We start from the raw sequence: 22,262 nt of genomic DNA on the forward strand, positions 1-22,262 counted from the left end.
GACATAGCAGACAAACGTGAAACGAGTACAAGCGATATATTCAGTGGAGGACAAGCTTGTTGCCTTCCCTGGCTCTGGCACACAAACACGTCACGTGGCTCCATCACAAATCAAGGATTTCTGTGAGGCCAGTCTGGAAAAGCAGCCTAGAAATCTCCTTTGTTCTTGACATAATCCACTTCCTCAAGCGTGTTGTAAGCACCGACAATGATAGATCCCCGTTTCTAAAATAGAACAGGGCACCCAATTATAACTGGTTTTCATCTCATTGGTTAAAAAAACAACTTATTAATTTCACCATGAAATTATTTGCTGTTCCTTAAGGCGTAGGTATTTTTGCAGCTCCCATTTGTGGAACATTAAACCTTGTTCTTCTCTAAATGAATGTGCAAAACATCAATATTTGGCCTTAATTGTTGTATCTGGTTTCCGTTGCTTCCTTGGATGTCTGATTTAAATCTTATGAAATGTTTATGTCATATTTATACATATTTTGTCATATTTTTTCGTATTCAGTCCTGCACAGACTTTTATTGACCCACCTAAATGAGAAAATCGTCGTGGGGTTGGAGGTGAAGAAGCCATCATACACCTGCTTCAGTGAACCCACAGTCATCTACACAAAGAGTAACGTGAGGATTGTGTTCTTTGATTTTTCAAATGCATTTAACACTCTCCAACCTGCATTACCACCTCAGAAACTCCAGATTACACAGGCGGATGCCTCCACAATCACCTGGATAACTGACTACCTGACAAACAGATGACAGTTTGTGAGACTGAATGGTTCCGTGTCTGAGCAGGAGGTCACCAGCACAGGAGCTCCACAGGGAGCCGTACTCTCACCATTCCTCTTCACGCCGTACAAGTCAGAGTCCTGTCATCTGGAGAAATACTCAGATGACTCTGCACAATTATCTCATCATGAATGAATTTTTCCATCATGGGAGAAGAAGTGGAGGTGGTGGAGGAGTATAAATACCTCAGCGTTCACCTGGACAACAGGCTGGACTGGATATATGACACTGGTGCAGTTTATAAGAAAGTGCAGAGCAGACTTTACTTCTTGAGAAAACCTAGTTCCTTCACAGTTTGCAGCAAGATATTGTATATGTTTTATAAGTCTGTTGAGGAGACTGAAATCTCATCTGCAGCTATCTGTTCGGGGAGCAGCATCAGGGCCAGTGACTTAAAGAAACTGAGCAAACTGATAAAGAAGACTGGTGCTGTTCTGGAGCCCTGGGGGCATGATTGTACGAAGGAGGATACTTCATAAAACGAAGAACATCATGGACAACCCTGAGCATCCTCTTCACAACACAGTGATTCAGCAACGGAGTGTGTCCAGTCAGAGGTTTCTTCAGATCCGCTGCAACACAAACCGTTACAGGAGATCCTTCCTGCCCACAGCTAGAAACGTGAATCATCACCACTGCAAGAATTAATTTCCCTTAGAGATCATCCTTTGTTAGTATTGTGAATTATTGTTTATTATTATTTATTTATTTATTAATTATTAATTTGAAATGTTTACATCATATTTATACCCCTAAATCAGAAAAGGTGGGGACAACAGGGAAATTGAAAGAATTTAGAAAAAGAGAAAAAACATGTTTTTTTTAGAAAGTTGAGACAGAAGTATCTTGTTTACCCAAATAATTTGCATACAGTAGCCTGTCATGTCAAGAGGTTATTGTGTTCATAGTTTAGTACAAGAGCTGAAGTATTTAATGAGCAAAAATCAACAGGATCAATTAAAACAATGTCAACACATTATGGAATGCGTTTGCATATTTCCACAGTTGAAATGTCTTTTCTGGTAGGAAGAATCAGTAGTTCAGATTTATTTCTATTTTTTTTAAAGGGGGGGTGACCACATGTCCTGGACCAAGAGTGAACAGACCATGAACACTGTTATCAGCAACAAATCCAAACGAGGTTACATCAGTGCCCTTTACATAAGTAATCTACACGTGAGTGACAGCAGCACTAATGCAAAACCTGCACATTGAGACTCTAAGAGCAACTTATCTTACATTCAAAACAATATCTTTTCTAGGGATGTTTGTGCATATTTCAGCAACACAATTCAAATCCACACTCTGCACAAACTGCAAAGGCTCTGTGTAACTAGACTACGGGTACTGGACTGGCCTGACTACAGTCCTGACCCGTCTCCTGCAGACAATGTGCTGAGAATTTTGAAACAAAGAAAGCATCAATGGCATCCCTGTACTGTTTCATACCTGGAGGGGTCTTGCTGTCCAGTCCTCAGGGGCTGCTGTCCTTCACGATTTAGACGTTTCCCTGCTTCAACACACCCTGATAAAAAGGACTGAGTCCTTAACAGACTTGTGCAGATTTTGGTGACATACTGATGGTGATATATTCATTTGAATCCAGTGTCTCGATGCAAGGAGACATCTAAAACATGTGGGGCCTTGAGGAGCTGGAGCTTAAAATCCCTGCCCCAGACACCGTATTTCCTAAGGCACCATTTTAAAAAGCCATCTCAAACTGGTTTTAAGGAAAATGTTAATACCTGTTATCTCTCTGCCTTGAGGAAACTAGAACTAAACACAGATTGAGAGGTTCAATCTTGTGTTTTCATTAGGAATGGCTTTGTCCTTCGTATTTAATAATATTTAATAAAATTTGGATTATAAAACATAATATCTTTATATTATGCTTTATAATACTATAATAGTAATAATAGTAATGTGTTGCTTAAACTTGAAAGGTAAAACCATACTAAAATATTGCTCGTGATGGTTAGATATTTTGCCGTGTATGCCAGACACGATGGAGGGATTATGTTTCTTGGCTGGCCCGGGACCGCCTCGGGATCCCCCCCAGGTGAGCTGGACGAAGCAGCCAAAGAGAGTCTAGCTGTCCCTGCTTATTCTACTTGCCCTGCGACCCGGCCCTGTTTAAGCCATGACAGATGATGGATGGATGCCAGACCAATGGAAAAAGAATTCCCCGAAATATTGCTGTCTTTGCTCTTTTCAGGGCAAAGACATTATGGATTGTTAGAAAGAATCCATACTCCATGTGCACCATATGCAAAAATATAAATGATCCTAAAGGATCACAAACAAAACTAAGAGTAAAATGGGTTTGCTAATAGAAATAGAAAGATCTGGGAAGAGTATAAACAACATCCAATGGTTACTTCATTTGCATGACATATTAATAAATAAATATATAAATTATAATAATAACAACCATGGAAGGTTTTCAAGAATTTGTAACTGGACAAAACAACAGACTAAATCATATATTATTTTCTCCTTTTTAAATGGTGTGATGTTCGATTTTAAATGAAAAATAGTTTTTATTTTAGAGTTATTGACCTGTATTATTATGGCTCTATTCTGCATAGGCTATGCATTAACTCTACGTTTTGTGATTATGTAAATATATGCAGGCAGGTAGAAATATAACTGCATAGCTGAAACTACTAAATCAAACCCCAAACTCTGTCTGCTCTTTTTTATTTCTTTCTTTCTTTTTTAGACAAAGTTCAAACAAGGTCCATTCAAAGCAAAACTGTGTAACACACTTTCTTTTTTATGAACAAATATAATTGAAAACTGGTGGCTCAGTGGGTGACACAAGGTTTGGAATGCAAAAGGTAGGCTTTTGAGACATTTGCTCCTGGTGACATATGCTGGGATTACTGCTCCAACTGTCAACAAATGCCTCCCCGTCCTCAATAGCTGGTGGCATGTGAGACAGAGGAGGCTTCAAATGGCTCCTGAGGTTTATGTCAAAGGCATGGCTGACATCAGATTGATTTTTGAGCATTTGCTGTGGTAACTGTGATGCCGACTGCCAACGTAAGATTAACAATATTCTTAACATTAATTAAAAATCACCAAGGTGAGAGAACAGATGGTCAAAGCCATTAATCTGCTGTAAGAGTCTTACTGCCACTACACATGTTAATCAGGCCGCGATCTCAGTTAATCACCTGACTTAAGTGACAAACAAGTATCACTCCTGTGTTAGCCTCGCTTTGTTTGTCATTTTACCCCCACCTGACCTTGTTGTGAGGTTATTGATTGGAGAAATACTTTGGACATGAACGGACGAAGTTTTATATTGAAGCAATTAGCTCAATCACACAAAGAGCATCGACAATGGAAAAGAGCATCCCTGCCTGAAGAGCGGCTCCTCTAATTGTTAGGTCTGTGCTAGACTAACATATCTCAACACCAGCTGTTATCTTAAAACAGTTACAACACAGAGAAAGACGTTTGATAAGATTAAAGCCTAATCCTCTTAGTGGCAAACAGCTAATTTGGCTAATAATTCTGCATCACCTTCTGACTCCTCGTTGCCTTCAAATCTTGGATTTTAACACCCAGCCTGCATGGGATTATTGTTCTAAAGCTTGACTCTGCTAATGGCAAAAAAAAAAAAAAAAAGTCTTATGTTTGATCCCCTGCTGGTGCTCACATTGTTGAAAAGTGATCTTTTTTTTAAATGATAATAATAAAGGAGGAAAACAGCAATAGGCTTGAGGATAAATGAAAATAATGAGAAAAGCAGATTATGGAGTAAAAAGACAACATTTGATTTTTACACTTAACCCCACAGCAGAATAGCTTGTGAAGTGTTAGGTTATTATGTTGGACAGTTTAGGTGGATTTTGTACCGGTCTGCTCTGGGACGCAACCCCAGACCTCACTTGATATGATAACTTGTGGCATAATACAGGCATTGTCTTATAATATAAGCACTTGTTGCGCCGGTGCCCTGCGGATTTGAGAACGAACTCAAAGCAGCCACTTCTGCTGTGATGTGAGCTGAATGAAACACGTTCCAACTTCAATATGGAAATGCTGCCGCTTCCACTGGCCTATGTTCTAAATTGGTCTACTCTGCTGCAGCGTTTCTGGGTTTTCTTTTCCTTTTTTGTCTAAATGCTGCCTGGTATCCTTGCCAAGAAAAAAAAAAAGGCACCATCATTTGACAGAGAGAATCAATTTTCACATTTAGTGCATGGCTCAAATTGAGGTTGTATAACGCTTTAAATATAGGTGCACAGAGCTCCTTATCACCTCTTTCACCGATGGGTATCTCTGGTCTCTCCGGGTCTTTATTGTGTGCCTTTTTACACCTTCCTGTATGCGCCCTCTTGGGGGGCTCAGACAGATTTAACCCAAACTTTTGTGAGGTGTCATGAGCCCTTTGAAGGGCCACAGACACCTTTTAATCAACAGAAGCTCATCAGCCATATGGTTGACAAAGGTCTGGTTGACTCAGGCTCTTTTGTTCAGAGCCATTGATGGTGTGAATTTAGTCTTCTCTTTATTCTTCTGTCCTCAAAGATCCCTATAATTGAACTATTGTTGAAAGGAGTAAATTAAGTGTAACTTTGTATATTGAACTGCAGCTGATCTTTATTCTGATGGCAGATTGTTCCATTAACACAGAGCTACGATGATATTGATGATATTTTTTATACGCTTTACAATATAGGTGTCTAAAACTTAACTTTAAATCAACTTATTTCTGTCTGATGCTGTTAATTTTCTTTACCACGCCACACTAAAATTCCTCCTCCACTGTTCAAACAGATGAGATGATGTCTGTGGCTGCTCATTATAAAAAAAGAGATTGCTGCTTTTTTTTTGTCAAGAGTGTGTGGAGTGGAGGACTTAAATGCAGACTTCAGGCAGAAGGGTGGCAGGTGAAAAGAATTGAATAAATAAAATAAATCGCTGCTGTAGCAAGATGCCCTAAACATAAAGAGGCAAGCAAGACAGGAACAGAACATGATTTGAATGAGGGGAGAAAAAAACTACACACACAGTAGCAACAACAGCAAATAATGACGAAGATCTAGGAACTGAACAAAATAAACCTCCTGTATTTGTACCGGGGGAAGTGATGCAAGTGCATGAAAATCAGTGTAAAACAAGGGTGGGATAAAAAATTCAGCAGGAAACACAAAGATATGGACTCTTAAAGATAAAACTGGAAGAAGGTGAACTGGAATACAGAACATGGAAATCCAAAAAGCAACATGTTTGAGTGGGTTACTCAAGCTTTCTCCACAGTTAAAAGAATGACATAAAATAAAATAACTAGTTAATTTGATTGGTTACTTTAAATCACAAATATGCCAAACTTCTCAGGTGATTTATGCTGTTTACCTGAGTAGTAGCTGGGATAGATGCCAGCCTCCTCATTGACACTAAAGAGGATGAAGCCAGTGTAAAAAAAATGGATGAATGGATGTTTCTCACTGCAGTCAGTTTTAAATACTTTTGGGAACAGACAAGAATGCACCGTTTAAGGAGCTTACCTGTTTTTAGGTTTGAAAGGAAAACTTTTAACTTGCAGTTTCAGATGCCCACCCTAACACACCCTAAGCCTTAAGCTTGATTTATGCTCCACCATCACAATAACAAAAAGTTGTTATGAATGAAAACTGTGTTAGAATAGGTATTTATATTTGTAGTAGGCATACAAGTCTTTTGTGCAGCGCTGTAGCTTTTCAGTGCTTTTGTTTTCCTTTTGTTATTTTTTTACTCCCTTCGTGTATCTCAGACATGCAGACTGAAATGAAACAAAACTTGTGTGAATTGGAGCTGGTAAATGTTGAAAAATTATTATTTATACTGAAATAAGAGCAGTTTTCTATCCAGTTTGAGAATATTTGAGATTAAGTATAGTACTCAGAAATATGTAGCAGGATGCACAATGCTGCCAAATGGAGCAATCACAGTTGTTGTGGCCCTCATCAATCCAAACTACAGTTATAGGGTACACCGCAGCCAAGCTATACCTACACTATATGGTATTGATTTGATGCAGAAGCTTTACTCACAAGATGCATTCACTGAAAACCAAACAGAGCTGTTTCAATACAGAATCATTATTGTTTTTAAAATTGCTGTGCCTGCGGACTTGAAGATTACCATTAAGTATTTGTTTTTCAACTGAGACTGCATGCAGATATTTCTTTGGATTCTATAAATGTTTAATGATAATTCGCACCATAGTTATTACTATCCCATGTTGCTTCTGCCTGAGCTTTTTTGCTGGATGTTGCTGGTATCTGTTCAAATATATATATATAATACAATGTTACCCATGAAGCTGGAATATAACAGTTTTTGCATCTTCTTATAAAATGACTGTGAATAAAATGAGAAGTAAAAAGAAGAATGTTTGTGGAAACAAAATCGTTCCTTTATGGGCAACGGTGTAGTAAAGGGTTTCAAAGAATTCATAACTTATTCCACTCTGTTTTTAATGTACATTTTGCTCAACATCCAGATTTTTGAAGCCATTGTCTATTGGTAAATCTTTCCAATGAGGGTTACAAAATGTCTTTTGTTATATTAGAGCTATTGGGTAACAAATCAGGGACTGAAATGTTGATTACCCCTAACTAAATGATGAACTTCTGGCCTTCCGTTTTAATAAATAGCTGATTTGAATTTAATTCAATGGTCAGTTAAATGAGATATGATTAAAGAATTACCATGTCTCATTAACATTTATGTAATGGTTAAATGACTAAATGGCCCGTAATTTAAATGTCTCAGTAAGATGCTCCACTTTATTTGAGAGGACACAAAAGTTAAGCAGCAATGCACAACTGCTCAGTACTACTATTTACTTTGTATCACAGTAACTAATGTCAAATTAATTAGTAACAAAGAGGTTGTGTGATTTTTCAGCATTTTTTAGAATTTATAACCAATCATGAAAAAGGAGCTCAGCACCTTCATCTTTTATCCATACCCACTTGAGATGCTATCTTTCAAATCCAGGGTCACATGGATCTGCCAGAGCTTATCCCAGCTATCTTCCATTAATTTACAGATATTCATTCTCCAATCTTTCTTTATTTAATTCTTTATTAATGTAGGATACACACTCTGTTCTCTAATAAGTCATCATTAATTAACTAATAATTCATTATTAACATAACTCATCTTGATTTTCTATCATTATAGCCTATGATTATTTAATTATTTCCCTATGGATAATAAATGATTTAGATATAGTGAATCCTTCCTCACTCATTTCACATTTAACTGACAGTTAACTTGCCATTAACTAATAATCGTCAGCTATGTGACAAAGCTGGTTTAGGAGTTCCTCGTGTGTTAGGAATCAGTGACTCAGATTTGTTCCTCGTTAGGTACCATGTAATTAAATAAATGTATTTGCCCTTTTTGTTAAGTTTTTCAATGTGGCTTTAAAAAAACAACTTCTGAAGGGTGGTTTTTACTTAATTACTTTACATTTGGATGATACATTCTTTAAATGGCTCAATACTTTCTCAAACACTATATTCACACTTTTTAAAACAGCATCAAAGCAAGGCAGAGTAACATCTAAAGCAAATAAATCTCATGAACGTTCAAAATCCATAACCTCTTGGTAACTTTTGCAGCAGTTCTGATAACACTGCTGAGTTTTTCCTCCTTTTTGCAATGATTTTTTTCTTTTTTTCCCCAGTACGTTTTTCTACATTTTTCGGAATAGATCTCAACTCCATCAAAGCATCTTCTATTACACATTTAGACTATTAGACTACAATCTCTGAAGTAATTCTGTTAATTGGCTGCCATGTGCAATTTAATTCAAGTCGTCTAACAGCTTTATCTGCTTGGTCAAATCAGTTTATCAAATGGGCCATTTGCACCAAAAAGCAGTAAGCTTGAGCTTGTTAAAGTACCAAACGCCTTCCTTTTGGTGCACCTCTGGAAGGTCATTGGTCGAGTGGTCAGACTATTTGCATATCCTAATGCTTATAGGGCCCCAGCTGAGTGGGAGTTGAACGCAGTCCTGATTCGACCTGACTTAGAACAAGAGGTCTCTCATATCATATGCTTTTACCACCCTTATTTTTGCTGCACTTTTTCCTCCTTCAGCATGGGATTTTTTAAGCTTTTAAGTCTTTACCTGGCCCTTCCTGTATTTTTACACACTGTTGAGTGTACAACCACCAGGTATTTCACATATGAGGAAGATGCACCAGGGACGGAGATAGGCAATCTATCTCAAGATCTTAAAATTGATCCTGGCGACGACCCGGACACTTCTTTCCGCTTTATGCAAGAAAGCAACTCTTCTGTGATCCACATGCGGGAGATTGACGGACTGCTGAGCGTCGCAGAGAGGATTGACCGTGAGGATCTGTGTCCCAGGTCCCTGCGCTGCTACATCACCTTCGACATCGTGGCCTTCTCCAGGGAGAAGTTCCAGCTCATCCACGTGGAGATAGAAGTCAAAGACATAAATGACCACTCTCCTCATTTCCCAAGCAACGAGACAAACATGGACATAGTGGAAAACGTTCCACTTGGCTCCAGATTCCCCCTGCAAGTCGCTCTGGACCAGGACGTGGGTGAAAACTACATCCAGACCTACAACATCTCCCGCTGCAGCCACTTTGCCGTGGAAGTCCGCGATGGGGAGAACGGGGTGAAGTTTGCAGAGCTGGTGCTGATGAGGGAGCTGGACAGGGAGGTGGAGGACTCCTACGCCATCGAAGTGACCGCAACCGACGGAGGAGAGCCCGCAAAGTCCGGATGCATGACAGTAAACATCCAGGTGTTGGATTTTAATGACAACAGTCCGGTTTTCGAGCACAGCTCCCTGAAAGTTGAGCTGGATGAAGACTCTCCCGTGGGGCACCGAGTCGTGAGAGTGCATGCATTTGACCCAGATGACGGTATTAACGGAGAAATCACGTATGCTTTTGACGACGGGGTGTCAAAGGAAGCGGTGCGGGTTTTCCACATAGACCCGTACTCGGGGGACGTGACGCTGAAGGCGCTGGTCGACTTTGAGAAGAGGGCGCACTACGAGCTGAGGATCAAAGCCTCGGATTTAGGGGAGAACTCTGTGCCGTCCGTGTGCAAAGTTGTGATAGATGTTGTTGACGTGAATGACAACCCCCCGGAAATCAGCATCAAACCCATGACCTCCAGCAGTGATGGAGTCGCGTACATCACAGAGGCGGCGGCCGCGGAGAGTTTCGTGGCTCTCATCAGCACCGCGGACAGAGACTCCGGCTCCAACGGGTACGTGCGCGTCAGCCTGCTCGGGCACGAGCACTTCACCCTGCAGCAGGCCTATGGGGACACTTTCATGATTGTTACCACTAACACTTTAGATAGAGAGAAAGCCCCAGAGTATAACCTGACTGTAGTGGCAGAAGACCTGGGAAACCCACCTTTTAAAACTGTCAGGCAGTATACTATCAGTGTAACAGATGAGAATGACAACCCCCCCCTCTTCAGTAAGTCGCTCTATGAAGTTTCAGTCCTGGAAAATAACATCCCAGGTTCATATGTTACCACTGTTGTTGCAAGGGATCCCGATGCAGGAAAAAATGCCCAGGTTTCATACAAACTCATAGATTCAGAGGTGCCCGGCGGATCCCAATTGTCCACCTATGTTTCCATAGATTCCCTCTCGGGGTCTTTGTATTCTTTAAGGTCTTTTGACTATGAGACACTCCAGCAGATTGAGCTGGTCATCCAAGCAGAGGACAAAGGCTCCCCCTCTCTTTCAAGCACAACAGCGATCAGAATAAGAGTTGTGGATCAGAATGACAATTATCCATACTTCACCTTCCCCGTCCTCCTGAATGACTCCGCTGACATTCCTCTGCCCTACAATGCACCCTCCGGCTATCTGGCCCTGCGTGTTTCAGCTGAGGATGAGGACGAGGGCGTGAACGGCGAACTTTCCTACCACATTGTGCAAGGTGACCCAAAGCTGTTTACAATGAACAAAGACACCGGAGAGATTGCTTTGAAACAATGGCTGACAGCTGAAATTGGGGACGTGCTGGAAATGAAAATCGCAGTGAGTGACAACGGCAGGTCTCCGCTGTCTAGCGGTGCCACTATCAGGTTTGTCGTCTCAGACACAGAGCCCTCTGAAGACCAAGTCGTCATTGTGCTGCGGTCAAGTGATGAGGAAGGATCCAGCTTTGATGGCTCACTAATTATTATTATTATGCTCAGTGGGGGTTGTGCACTGCTGCTAATTGCAATTGTAGCTGTCGCTGTCACATGCAGACTAAGCTGTGGGGGGAGAGGGCGTGGTAGCAAGAGAGAAGTGTGCCAGAGCCTGTTTGATGGCAGGCCCCTGCCCATGCTCAGTTTAGCAGAGCCAAACATTTACACAGGCCAGCGTGGATTCTTCCATGAGAGGACGTCTTTGTCTCTGGATGACTCCTGCTTATATGAGGAGAGGAGCGGGGACTCAGACACAAAGGTGAGCCAACTCGTATCTTTCAGGGGTTTTCATCTTTTAGTTTCATCATCTTCTATAGTGTTGCAGTGATCTTTGTGCCAGAAATGGAAACTAAGCCTTCCTTTCTCACTCTGTTTGTTCTTTCAGATCTTCCTGCCCTCCAAGCATTTCCAGCCAACGTCTGTGTGGCAAGGTGACAGATACTGCTTGCAAGTGAGGTAAGATTTCTAAAGGACCTTTTATTTTTTCCTCTGATGTAGTGTGCTTTATTAACAGTTGAATCGAGCAGAACAGGAAGTGCACTTTTCGTCCTCCATACTTGTAATTCACTGTTTGGGGCCTGCCCGTAGAATTAGGTTAGAGGGTCATGCCATCGCTGCATGTGGAAAAATGAATATCGATAATCAAGCTAATGTGGTGTAGTCCTCATACTGTATTTGTTGATTACAGTGGCCTCGGCAACAATGACCAGCTGAGCGTGAAGGACAGTGGTAAAGGGGACAGCGACTTCAATGACAGCGATTCCGATATCAGCGGCGACGGAGGAAAGAAGAACTTCAGTACCTTTCAGCCACGATTCAAAAGTAGGTTTTTCATTTGGGAGTTTCATACATCGCTGTATCAAAAAAAAAAAGAAAAAGAAAACGAGATGACTTAAAGGAACAATGGCGTCAACGTCATATCTACACCCAAAAGAAAAAAAAAATCCTTATTTTTATTCATGTCACTTTTATTTCAGGTGCTGCTACGAGCTTATCTGGGGATTGCCAAGGCACCTATAGTGTGATACCATCGCAGAGTTTCCGAGCCCCCAGAGAGCACGGTTATACAATAGGCTTCTCCCCGGTGCCCGTCTTCAACAACCCTCATAGCAACAGGAGGAACTGCGGTTATGGCACAAATCAGCCCAAATCGCGAAGCAGCATGCAGACCTTCAATAAGTCTGGGACTCTTCCTTCCTACTTCACTCAGCAGCAGCATGAGCCTGATGTCGGAGGAGCAACGGAGCTCAAGCACAGTCCAAATATTGTAACTGTGGCTACAGAATTAGAAGTTGCAACCATGTTTTAATGAACTGTGTAGATAAAGTGATTGAGATGTACATTGATGATGTAAATAACTTCTCTTGAGAGCATTAACCGACATGTGTACATATTTACTTATAGACAGATTATCACAATTTTTCATTCATGTTATTTGTATTTCAGTATATTATTTCTATCTCACTTGTGTGTCTTTCTAATAAAAGTCAGACTTAAATTATGAATACTGTCCCTCATTTTTTTTAAATATGGTGATGTGATTAAAATTAATACAATTTGACGAATGCTCATTTTAATTGAGGAAAATTAGATTTTGAAGGCGAGGTAGTGATCCCATGCCACTTTAAACCACCCTGTATTTGTAAACATCGCCCCAGTTTGAATCTTCAGTACACATGATCAAAACTGCAGTCAGAGCTGATCAGATGTAAAAGCTGCCGCTCCTCCATTACCTGCGAGACTCGCTTTGAAGGCTCCCAAGGTTGCTCAGTTAAGTTTCTTGCATGCAAATGAGAGAGTAGGGCTGGTACTCTCACGGAAAATAAAGTAGAAACTATTATTCTGAGAAAACCATGCTGGGTGCTGTCATATTACCTATTCAAAATAATTTACATCACTGTACAAAGTGTAGCACAATCTATTTAGGTTGCTTTACAAATTCCTAGCTGTCAGTCGCTGCTGTGAGGGGCAAAAATTCAGTCTTTATTTAAATTAATCTGAATTTGCATAGTAGACGGAAGACAATATACGATGAAATACAATTTCCTGATACAACCCCTTCTTTAATGCTATTGCACTTGTGAGGGACACCTGATTTTCCAGCTTTACTGTCAGTTGCAGAACCAGTTGCTGGGTTTGAGTTTAAATCAACTGTGAGCATGCAGAGAAAGCGCAAACTGTCTCTTGTACCAAATGATTTATTGATGAGACGCTGATGAGTTTTTAAATCCATAACCAGCACTGGTGACAAACAACACTCTGAATTCTGATAAAGAGTTGTTCATCTAATTGTGGGACATACAGACTCACCAACACTCCACCGTATATTTGTACTTAAACTTGAATTTGAAAAAAATAAAAAAAATCAGGTTCAAAGTCTCAAGAATCAAGAAAGTTTGCAACTAAAATATACAAGACAAACATTAGTTTTATTCATCTTTTAATCATGAACCATGTCAGCCTGGATGTGGGTGTGTTTTCACCAGCAACTTCAAATTAACAAGTTTGCTTTAACATTTCTTCTATCTGCATTTCTTTGGCTTGATTTGTTCCTGGCTAAGTGTATCTGACAGTGAAACAAGAAATGTGTATTTTAAAACATGTACACTGTTTATTCCTGTTGGCCTTCATCTGCTCTTGTATGTTTGTCAAAGTATTCTGTCTTATCATTTTTTTAAGGTCCATTCAAATGTGTGTTTGATTTACGAGCGCAAGTGAGAATAGGAGGCTGTTTCAAATTACATAACCTCCTCGTAAGGAACAGATCCCAGGGGAAAGTCGTTTCCAAACCTTTGGCAGATGAAGAGCTATCAGTGGAATCTGATGGCACACTGAGCCTTTACTTTTATTATTATTTTTATTGTTATTATTTCCAGTTTTCTGTTCATCTGCAGGAAATGGGGGCTAAGAGCAGTGCTCATTTGCATGATCATAAATACACGCTTTTTAAGCTTTTGATTGCTGTGATAAAAGCTGGAATGGAGTGGATTAGACACCTTTTACATAATTGTAAAGCACTAAACAGAGTTCTTGTCCGCGTCATGAATAAAACAGATTCCAAATCTGAGCTGTCCTGCTCCCGTTGCTCATTTAACATTTCAAAGTCGCTACGGGTTGAAAGCAACCGAGATATTAACTTGAGGATTCAATGCCACCCAAAAGACAGTAGAAAAGACAAAGCAATAAGAAAGAAGGTCATATGTGTGCCCCTAGTGATGTTCACAGGTCTGACAGATAGCCAATTGTACACAGAGGGAAAATGCATTTATCAATCAATACAATATGGTTCCCACTGTCATTGCTTTATATTCTCCTTGTAGGTCACAAACGCTGTGCACTGACCTGACAATTTATGCCACAAGGTATATTCATTTACACCAGTTTGGAATAAAATGTGAGTCCTCTGTCGTTGGCAGGCACCATGTTCATTAATTTCCAAATGGACTTCACATTAACGTCCTCCAGCGGCTCTCACAGCACATTTGAAACCTCCCCAGGTAATAGAAAGCACTGTTGAACGTCTTTACAGCTCATCAGCAGTCCGCTCACAAATGAGTCGGGTGTGCTCACGTCATATCCCTCTGCACCCGGGATGTTAGCTTATTTATTTATCTGTTTTTATATATATATATACCTTCTTCAACAACATTCAAACAAATGGGGTAGTGTGTCGAAACTTTTGGTCTGTACTGTATATATGTACTGTATAGGACTGTCTCAGAAAATTAGAATATTGTTATTTTCTGTAATGCAATTAAAAAAACAAAAATGTCATACATTCTGGATTCATTACAAATCAAGTGAAATATTGCAAGCCTTTTATTATTTAAATATTGTTGATCATGGCTTACACTTTAAGAAAACTCAAATATCCTATCTCAAAAAATTTGAATATTCTGGGAATCTTAATCTTAAACTGTAAGCCATAATCAGCAATATTAAAATAATAAAAGGCTTGCAATATTTCAGTTGATTTGTAATGAATCCAGAATGTATGAAATTTTTGTTTTTTTAATTGCATTACAGAAAATAAAGAACTTTATCACAATATTCAAATTTTCTGAGACAGTCCTGTATATTACCTTACAATAAGCTGCCTCTTTGACTCTGATTGTGTTGTTAGAGTCTTTTAAGACCTTAATTTTGAGACCCGGCTCCCCGAAGTGCAGAGCATGTACAGATGGAGCCTCCTTTTAATCGATGGCATGAGGTGCTCCAGGCCCGTTGTACAATGCAATGTTTTGTACATCTTGCTGCTACTCTTCATGTTTGTTTGAAATGCCAAGTGTGAATATTGACTTTTTGGTTGCTTTGAAATGTGTGGTGTGTTTGGAAATATAGCTCTGTTTGTTTTCCTTTGGACAATTTGTCTCAAAGCTTTGTCTTTGTTCATTTACCATTAGGATGTCAGCTGGGTCACCTATAGGTGCACTTCATCAGACAAAGTTCACTCGCGCAATGATGCTCGCTCCCTAAAACACACGAGTACCGGCATAAGCAACAACTTCTGCTTAATTATAGGATGTTATCTAAGATGCTTTGTCATCCCATAGTAATTTTCTCCCATGAATACAAGGGCAGATGGAGCATATCCTCTCTGAGGATCTGTTTTTACTACCTAAGCCTTCTATTGTGTTATAATATGCGCGTAAGTGCTGCAATTAAAGAGAACTTAAAAAGACAAGTTTGTGTTTCATGATCAGTCGGTTCACTGACAAATAAGACATCGCCTGAATGAACCATTATCAAGTCCAGCTCGGATGTTCAAAAGAACCTAACAGCACTAGTGTTGCATCATGTGAAGCACGCTTCTTTGTTCTCCTGTGAAGCTCAGTCCTGCCTATATCTGTGTAGTTTGTTAAGTTAGAAGAGAGTAAGAGAGAGAGAGAAAAAAGGCAAAACAGCCACCGTGTCTCTGAGGTTGTGTGAGGTTGGAATGCTTGTATGCGATTTCAGGAAGTCACGGTTTTCATACCTCAGATACATGTGTTCCAACAAAACATTTATTGCTGCTTTTGTTTGCTTCTTGCTTGAGCCCCTAGAGAGATGCTTCAAATATTTTGATTAAAGTCTGTATTGAGAAAATTGTTTTTCACTATGAATAGCAAGCTCAAGTGTTCAAGTTAAAAAGTTCAAGTATGGACCTTGGTGTCAAACGTTGGATCTCAAGCACTGCGCTGAAGGCTCATGGGAAAAGATGTCAAGATCCGTAGGTTTTCTGAAAAAAGCTTTAATTAATAGCAGGCTACATGTTCATCCCGTAGGTTCATAAATAAACTTAATAGAGAATAAAGCCAGCAGCCCATGGAGAAGGGGTTCCATGACTTAAGAGAAACTCCTGATGACGCGCCAAACGTGGGTTCACCCATCATTAATGTGAGGAGAGTTCAATACTACATGTACAGTAGTATAATATTAATACCCCGAGCGCCTCTGTATATCGATATTTAGTTCACACAATAAACCATTTCAATATAGTCCTGTCACCTGACCAACCAGCAGCCGTTTCAGTGATCAGGAGCTACAATACGTTCTGCTCTCTGCTGGATTAGAGAAGTCACATGATCACGGACTGCTGTCCTCAGGTCAGTGCTGCTGATTCTGCACACATTTCTTTACTCCTGTATTTAATTTAATTTTAAATGTGCAGTGAGTTGTTTTACATTCACATTGTCACCTTCTAACACACGACTTTGTTCATATCGTGTTTTAGATTCATGTTAAGACTCAAATAACACTTTGAAAAGCTATAATTTGGGCTCCGAATAACTCAGTCCAGTTTAAATCCCAGTGTATGACTCTTTGCACCATGTCATCCCTCCTTTCTCTCCACCAAAGTCTATCCTCACTTTCATTGAAGGGCACAAGAACCCCCAAAAGTGGCCCAAGTTGACATGCAAGCATGTTAAAGGACCAAGCTGATTTAATTGTATTGTTTACTTTAGATCAGTCATAGTTTGCATTGGATTCCCTGTGTTATGTCTGCTGTCAGGCAGAGATAGGAATAAAGTACAGAAATGATTTAATGCGAAATAATTTTAGATAATAAAGAACTTGAGATTATTTATCCGTTTGAATTTCCTTTCATCCATCGTAACTAGTTGAGTATGGATATTTTCAAATTCACAAATCTACAAGCAGGGAGGAAATGAGCAAAAACATTTTGTCATTGTCCAAGCAATTTAAGGGAAATTGAGATATTTCAGAGAGATTGTATGCAGGTTGTGTAAATTTCCCTCTTTTATGGACAGTTACCATTAACTGTTTTGTTTCTGTGTTTTGTGTCTCCCAAGCTGTGGAGTAGAAAAAATATAATTGTCTGTTTACAAAAAAGGTTTTACGCCGTTTGTATCCTACAGCCCAGAAAAAAGAGCAGCAGGCCTTCTGTTTTAGTTCTTATACCACTAGGGGGAAACATAATGCTATGAATGCTTATTGAAATTACAGAACCTACAAACATTATTAATACTTGTACAGCATGGATTTAAATATAATGGCCTGGCTGGGTTGAAATGAAAGACATAATATAATAGAGTATTTAATGTGACACTGTTGTAACTGGTTCCCTGGAACTGGAAGTTATTTCTTTGGAAAAAAAAAAAGGGAAGTGTTATTCATGAGCTCTTGCTGTGCTTTTTACCAAACCTCTGTTTTTAATGAAATTCCACTGAGTCTCACAGGAAGCTTCTGTTCGGCAGTAACGCTGCACGATGTGGGAATGATATGTGAGTATTTTTCCTCGTCCTCCCTGTCATTTAGCTTGTGTTCCAGCCCTGTGTGGCTTGGGCTTTTCATGATAAGTTCGACAAACAGAACTATTGTCCTGCTTGGATGCCGTTGTTAAGGGCTTGCTATGGTTTAAATCTCTCCATTCAGTCTGGCATCATCTGGACAGCCAAGGATGTGTTACATTCACGTCTGATGAACAAACAAAGGATGAGTGCATTTTGAGAGCGTTCAGCAATCAGATCATGGAGAGCTCATTTTCGCTGAAGCACATCTGCAAGTAATCCGGTGTCATGAATTCCACATTCATCTGTTTCATCCTTATCTCAAACAAAAACCGTGAACGAAACCCACTCGCAGTATGGAAATACACTGATATTCTGTCTTTTTGCCTTAACTTTAAATCGCATCCACAACTCAGGAGAAACAGCAGGGGGCATCTAATTAACATTCCTAGTGAGCATATTTATAACCTACAAAATAAGCTCAAATCTCCATTGGGTCTGTATTCAGGAGGAGCTGGTATTATCCATCTCACAAACAAACATTGGTGCATGGCCGTAAACAGAATACACACTTATACCTCAGTGACAAAACAATGCAACAAGACATAACAATAAAGCCAAATGAGCTTATTTTAAGCGTCTTAAGGCATTTACATTAAGCATTCCAAAAATGAAATGTTCCATCTGATGCCTGCCTACAACTATTAAATTAGTACATCAGCGAATAAACGTCTGCTTGAATTGACTGCTGCTTCTCCTCTTCGGTTCCAGAGTGGTTGACCTCCGTCTTAAACAGTAATGGCACTCCACGCCTGCGGTTCTCTATCCGCAGTGTGTGAGCTCACACATAAAAGCTCTGGTCCTGAGCTGATGATGATAAATCTGTGCCAGTTGTTCACCAGTTGATTGTAGTTTACAGCCGAGCAGGGAGAGTGTCTCGTTCGTGTCAGTGTGGGCCGTCATGGAGACAGCTGCCAAAGGAAAAACAGCTTTTATGCTGTTCTCTGCTATATGGAAGAACAAATTAGGAACCGAGAGGGGAGAGCGAGAGAGAGAGAGTGAGAGAGAGACAGAGAGAGATATTGAAAGGGAATGAGAGAGAGGGAGGACAGAGTCATATGTTGCATCAATCAGTCTAAATGACTTGCCTATGTAATTAGCTAACAATGTTTTGTTTTTCGACTCCCTGAAGTTATTAGTGCTTCACAGTTAACCTTGAAGTAATTGGAAAGGCTCTGTTGATGTTCTCCTATCTGTATGGGACTGACAGTTTATTTTTCTTCTGTGGATGGCTTCCCTCCTCTTTCATGTCGCTACAGTATTTATAAATTAGTTTCCTGTCACTTTACAGTACAGCCTAATACTAATTGGTAGCGAGATATATGGGTTATTCACATCCCACTAGGTGCCATGGAGTCTTCCTTCCTTCCCGACATTAACATGACTGAAAATTGTCGAAACTAATAACATGGTGTTGCTCTGGTAATGCCGCTCTACAAATTACACCTTCCTTGAAAATGGTAAAAATCTCAAACATAAATTTAAACACGTTAAAGACTCTGCAGCCACTGCCTCTCCAAGCAGCCCCCTGACATTTTAATTTGATGCTTCATCTGCAATTAGGCATGCACTGCACAGACACTGGCTTATTTTTGTTTCCAACATTCACTCCGGACTCTCACTTAGGTTGTTAATTTAAAAGGAGTGACTGAGCCAGACTCCCTGCATGGGTTTTAAACTCAGCTCTTATTAAATATTGATAATTTGGAGGGAGGGGGGGTGGTGTTTCACTGAAAAATGAATCCAGCTGTCATGTTTGTTGATGACTGCCCTGTCAGTGGCTGGCTGAGACACAGTCGCCACAATGCTGGACCTGTTGTCAGTGAAAAGCCAGGGTGGGGTGTGGATCTGCTGGGATTCGCTATATTACATGAAAAATCATCCCAAAAGACAAGAAACTAGTCTGTCAGGAAACATTTTTTTTTTCTCTCCTTAATTTTGTTCTACTTCAGTTTAATTTAAAATTTGGTGCCCTTTTTAATTTTCTGATAGTCCCTTGGCTCTGTGGGCCACTTTCCTGGACAGATATCTGCAGAAGAAGGTAATTTAAATGCCTTTTTGAGAATGGTGATTGATCCGTTGCATACTAAGTATCTTCCCAACCCTGAGATAAGGTGCCACTGCAGAGGGAATAAGGAAACGCCAGAAGCTCTCCCAAATCACGCTCCTATTCTAAATCTAAATGTCTGTTGTTATTGTCTTCATCTAATTACGTAAGCGTTATTCATTCTGTCTTTTCCCTTCCAGTAATCCCCTGTAAGTCAGCCCTATGTATCTTAGAATAAGTGTATTGTATGGTTGTAATTCATCGTGTGCTTTATGCTTTCAAACCATATAAGAATGAAACAGCACCGGCTTGTTCTCATGGTTTTTGCTTTTCATGGCGGTTGGGAGAGGATCATCGAGGCTGAGGCAGGTTTTCTTTTGTTTACCAGAAAGATCACAGCTTGGGTCACATTAGAGATGTTTACTACTCCTGTCAAAGCATAAGTTGTAAATTTTTAGCTCAGAGGAAATGAAAGATGTGGTGCCACGCTGAGTACAAACACTAAAGTAATGTCACCTTGAGTGAGCACTTCTCTTGTCTGGATTGGCAGGCGATATCAGAGGATAAACTCCATTTTGACCTTGCGTTCACTCGTCACAACAAAAACAGAGAAAGAGCAGCAAAGACAGAGAGAGAAAGCGAAAAAGAAGAAAGAGGTGGAAAAAAAAAGAAACACCTGTCACATTTCTAATATTATTGCTCCAGTCAGTTGATATCGCCCCGTGTGGCTGCAGATAACTCTCACTTCATCCTGTGTGGAGTTATGCATGGCTGAGCTTGATGTTAACACTGTTTATTAAAAAATGCAGAGAAAATCAACTAAACATATCTCCATTAATATTCACTGCCATGGAGGTGTGATTGATTCCATCATCAACCAAGTTATTTCCACGACTAGCATGGCAACCTCAAACGCCACGACCTCCATTATTTCCCCTTTGAAATTGCATTCACTTTATTCGCCTCCGTGGCTCTTCAACACCTTGAATCATTTCTCCTGGGAGGTGGTGTTTTTTTTCTAACCTGCTGCTTCTCTGCCAGTCCTAAGAGCAGTATAACCGCCAATTCTCTAACACTGTATGTGGGACACTTGAGCAAAGAGGGAGACGAGGCAGCTGCCACAGCGTCGGGCGAGACGGTGTCTGAAAACCCAGAAACAGAAGGACAGAAGTATTATTCCTCCTCTTGATAACATGCAGATTGTTTCACGCAGGTACCAAACTCACACTTTAATTCTGAACGGGATTCAAGATAAAAAAAATAATACAAAAAATAAGCACAAATAAAATTAAAGATGTACATGTCTTAAATATTATTTTAAGCTTGAGTGCTTCCCAATTCCAGAGAAATAAATTGGAATAAATGAATGCAATAGAACATTCTGTTTGCTTATTTTGCAAGAGCTCAGTGAGAAGATCGTTAGGATCACACTTGAGACACTGCTTTAAGGGTTTGAGGATGCTAACTATGCACACAGACTTGATACTGTCAAATTCATTTCAAAGTTCAAGCAAAGTTCAATACATGCCAGCTCACCTAACTTTTCTGGTTTGAATATTTCGTTTTTTGGAAAATATAAAACACATTGATAATGTAAAATAGTCAAAAGTGAACTGTAGGCAAACTAAATGCATACAGGAACAGTTCAAATGAAACCCAAACAGTTAAAATGTGTCCTCTCTTTACAGAAATGGAAAAGTAAGAGAACCCTGGGAGGTAATAGCTGTTTGAAGCTCCTTTGGCAGCAAAGATATCACGCAAGCTCATTCGGTGGCTCCAGATCAGATATGAGCAGAATTCAGGGGGAAATTTTGACAGTTTCATTTCACAGAACTGATTCAGCCCAGACACATTGCTATGATGTCTACTGAGAATGGCTTTCTTGCGGTCATTCCACAGCATCTCGCCTGGGTTAAGGTCTGGGCTTTGATGGAGCTCCTCCAAAAGACAGATTTCCATTTTCTGAAACCATTCTGTGCCGGATTTACTTCTGTGCTCGTGGTCAATGTGCTCCTGCATCATCAGTTGGCCGACGGCCACCCTGAAGTCATCCTGAAGGATACTTAGGTAAGGTTCCGGGTTTTGTTTTTTTTTCTCCAAGCGATGCCAGCGCTAATGCAGGGAAGCAAGCCCACATCATGATGCCCCCTCCACAAATGGGAAAATACTTTTATGTTGGTAATCTGTGGCATCTTTGACTGATGCTAAGTGCTATTTTTCTTCATTCTTTTCCTTAACGTAACATTTCCCAGTAGGGGTTGTGAATTCCCAAGATACTCTCTGATAAAACTTCAGCATGCATTTATTTATTTATTTTTTCCTGCAGAGACCCTCAGCCTCCTCCCTCGTCCTCTGGACCCTCTTTCCTGTGCAACAATGCTGGTAACCACCACACCCCTGTGCTGCTCCAGAGCATCC

The 22,262-nt window shown here is 40.1% G+C and overlaps 1 protein-coding gene across 1 annotated transcript; it reads left to right on the plus strand.

The window, feature by feature from the left end:
* The first annotated feature begins 8,829 nt into the window (after positions 1-8,829).
* pcdh8 (protocadherin 8) lies at positions 8,830-12,460 on the plus strand. The gene is made up of 4 exons (XM_061724445.1): positions 8,830-11,265; positions 11,392-11,462; positions 11,695-11,828; positions 11,984-12,460. The coding sequence occupies exons 1-4, from the start codon at positions 8,908-8,910 to the stop codon at positions 12,313-12,315; spliced, it is 2,895 nt and encodes a 964-aa protein (XP_061580429.1). The 5' UTR covers positions 8,830-8,907; the 3' UTR covers positions 12,316-12,460.
* The last annotated feature ends 9,802 nt before the right edge of the window (positions 12,461-22,262 follow it).

Source organism: Cololabis saira, chromosome 6 (assembly GCF_033807715.1).
Source record: "Cololabis saira isolate AMF1-May2022 chromosome 6, fColSai1.1, whole genome shotgun sequence".
NCBI lineage: Eukaryota > Metazoa > Chordata > Actinopteri > Beloniformes > Belonidae > Cololabis > Cololabis saira.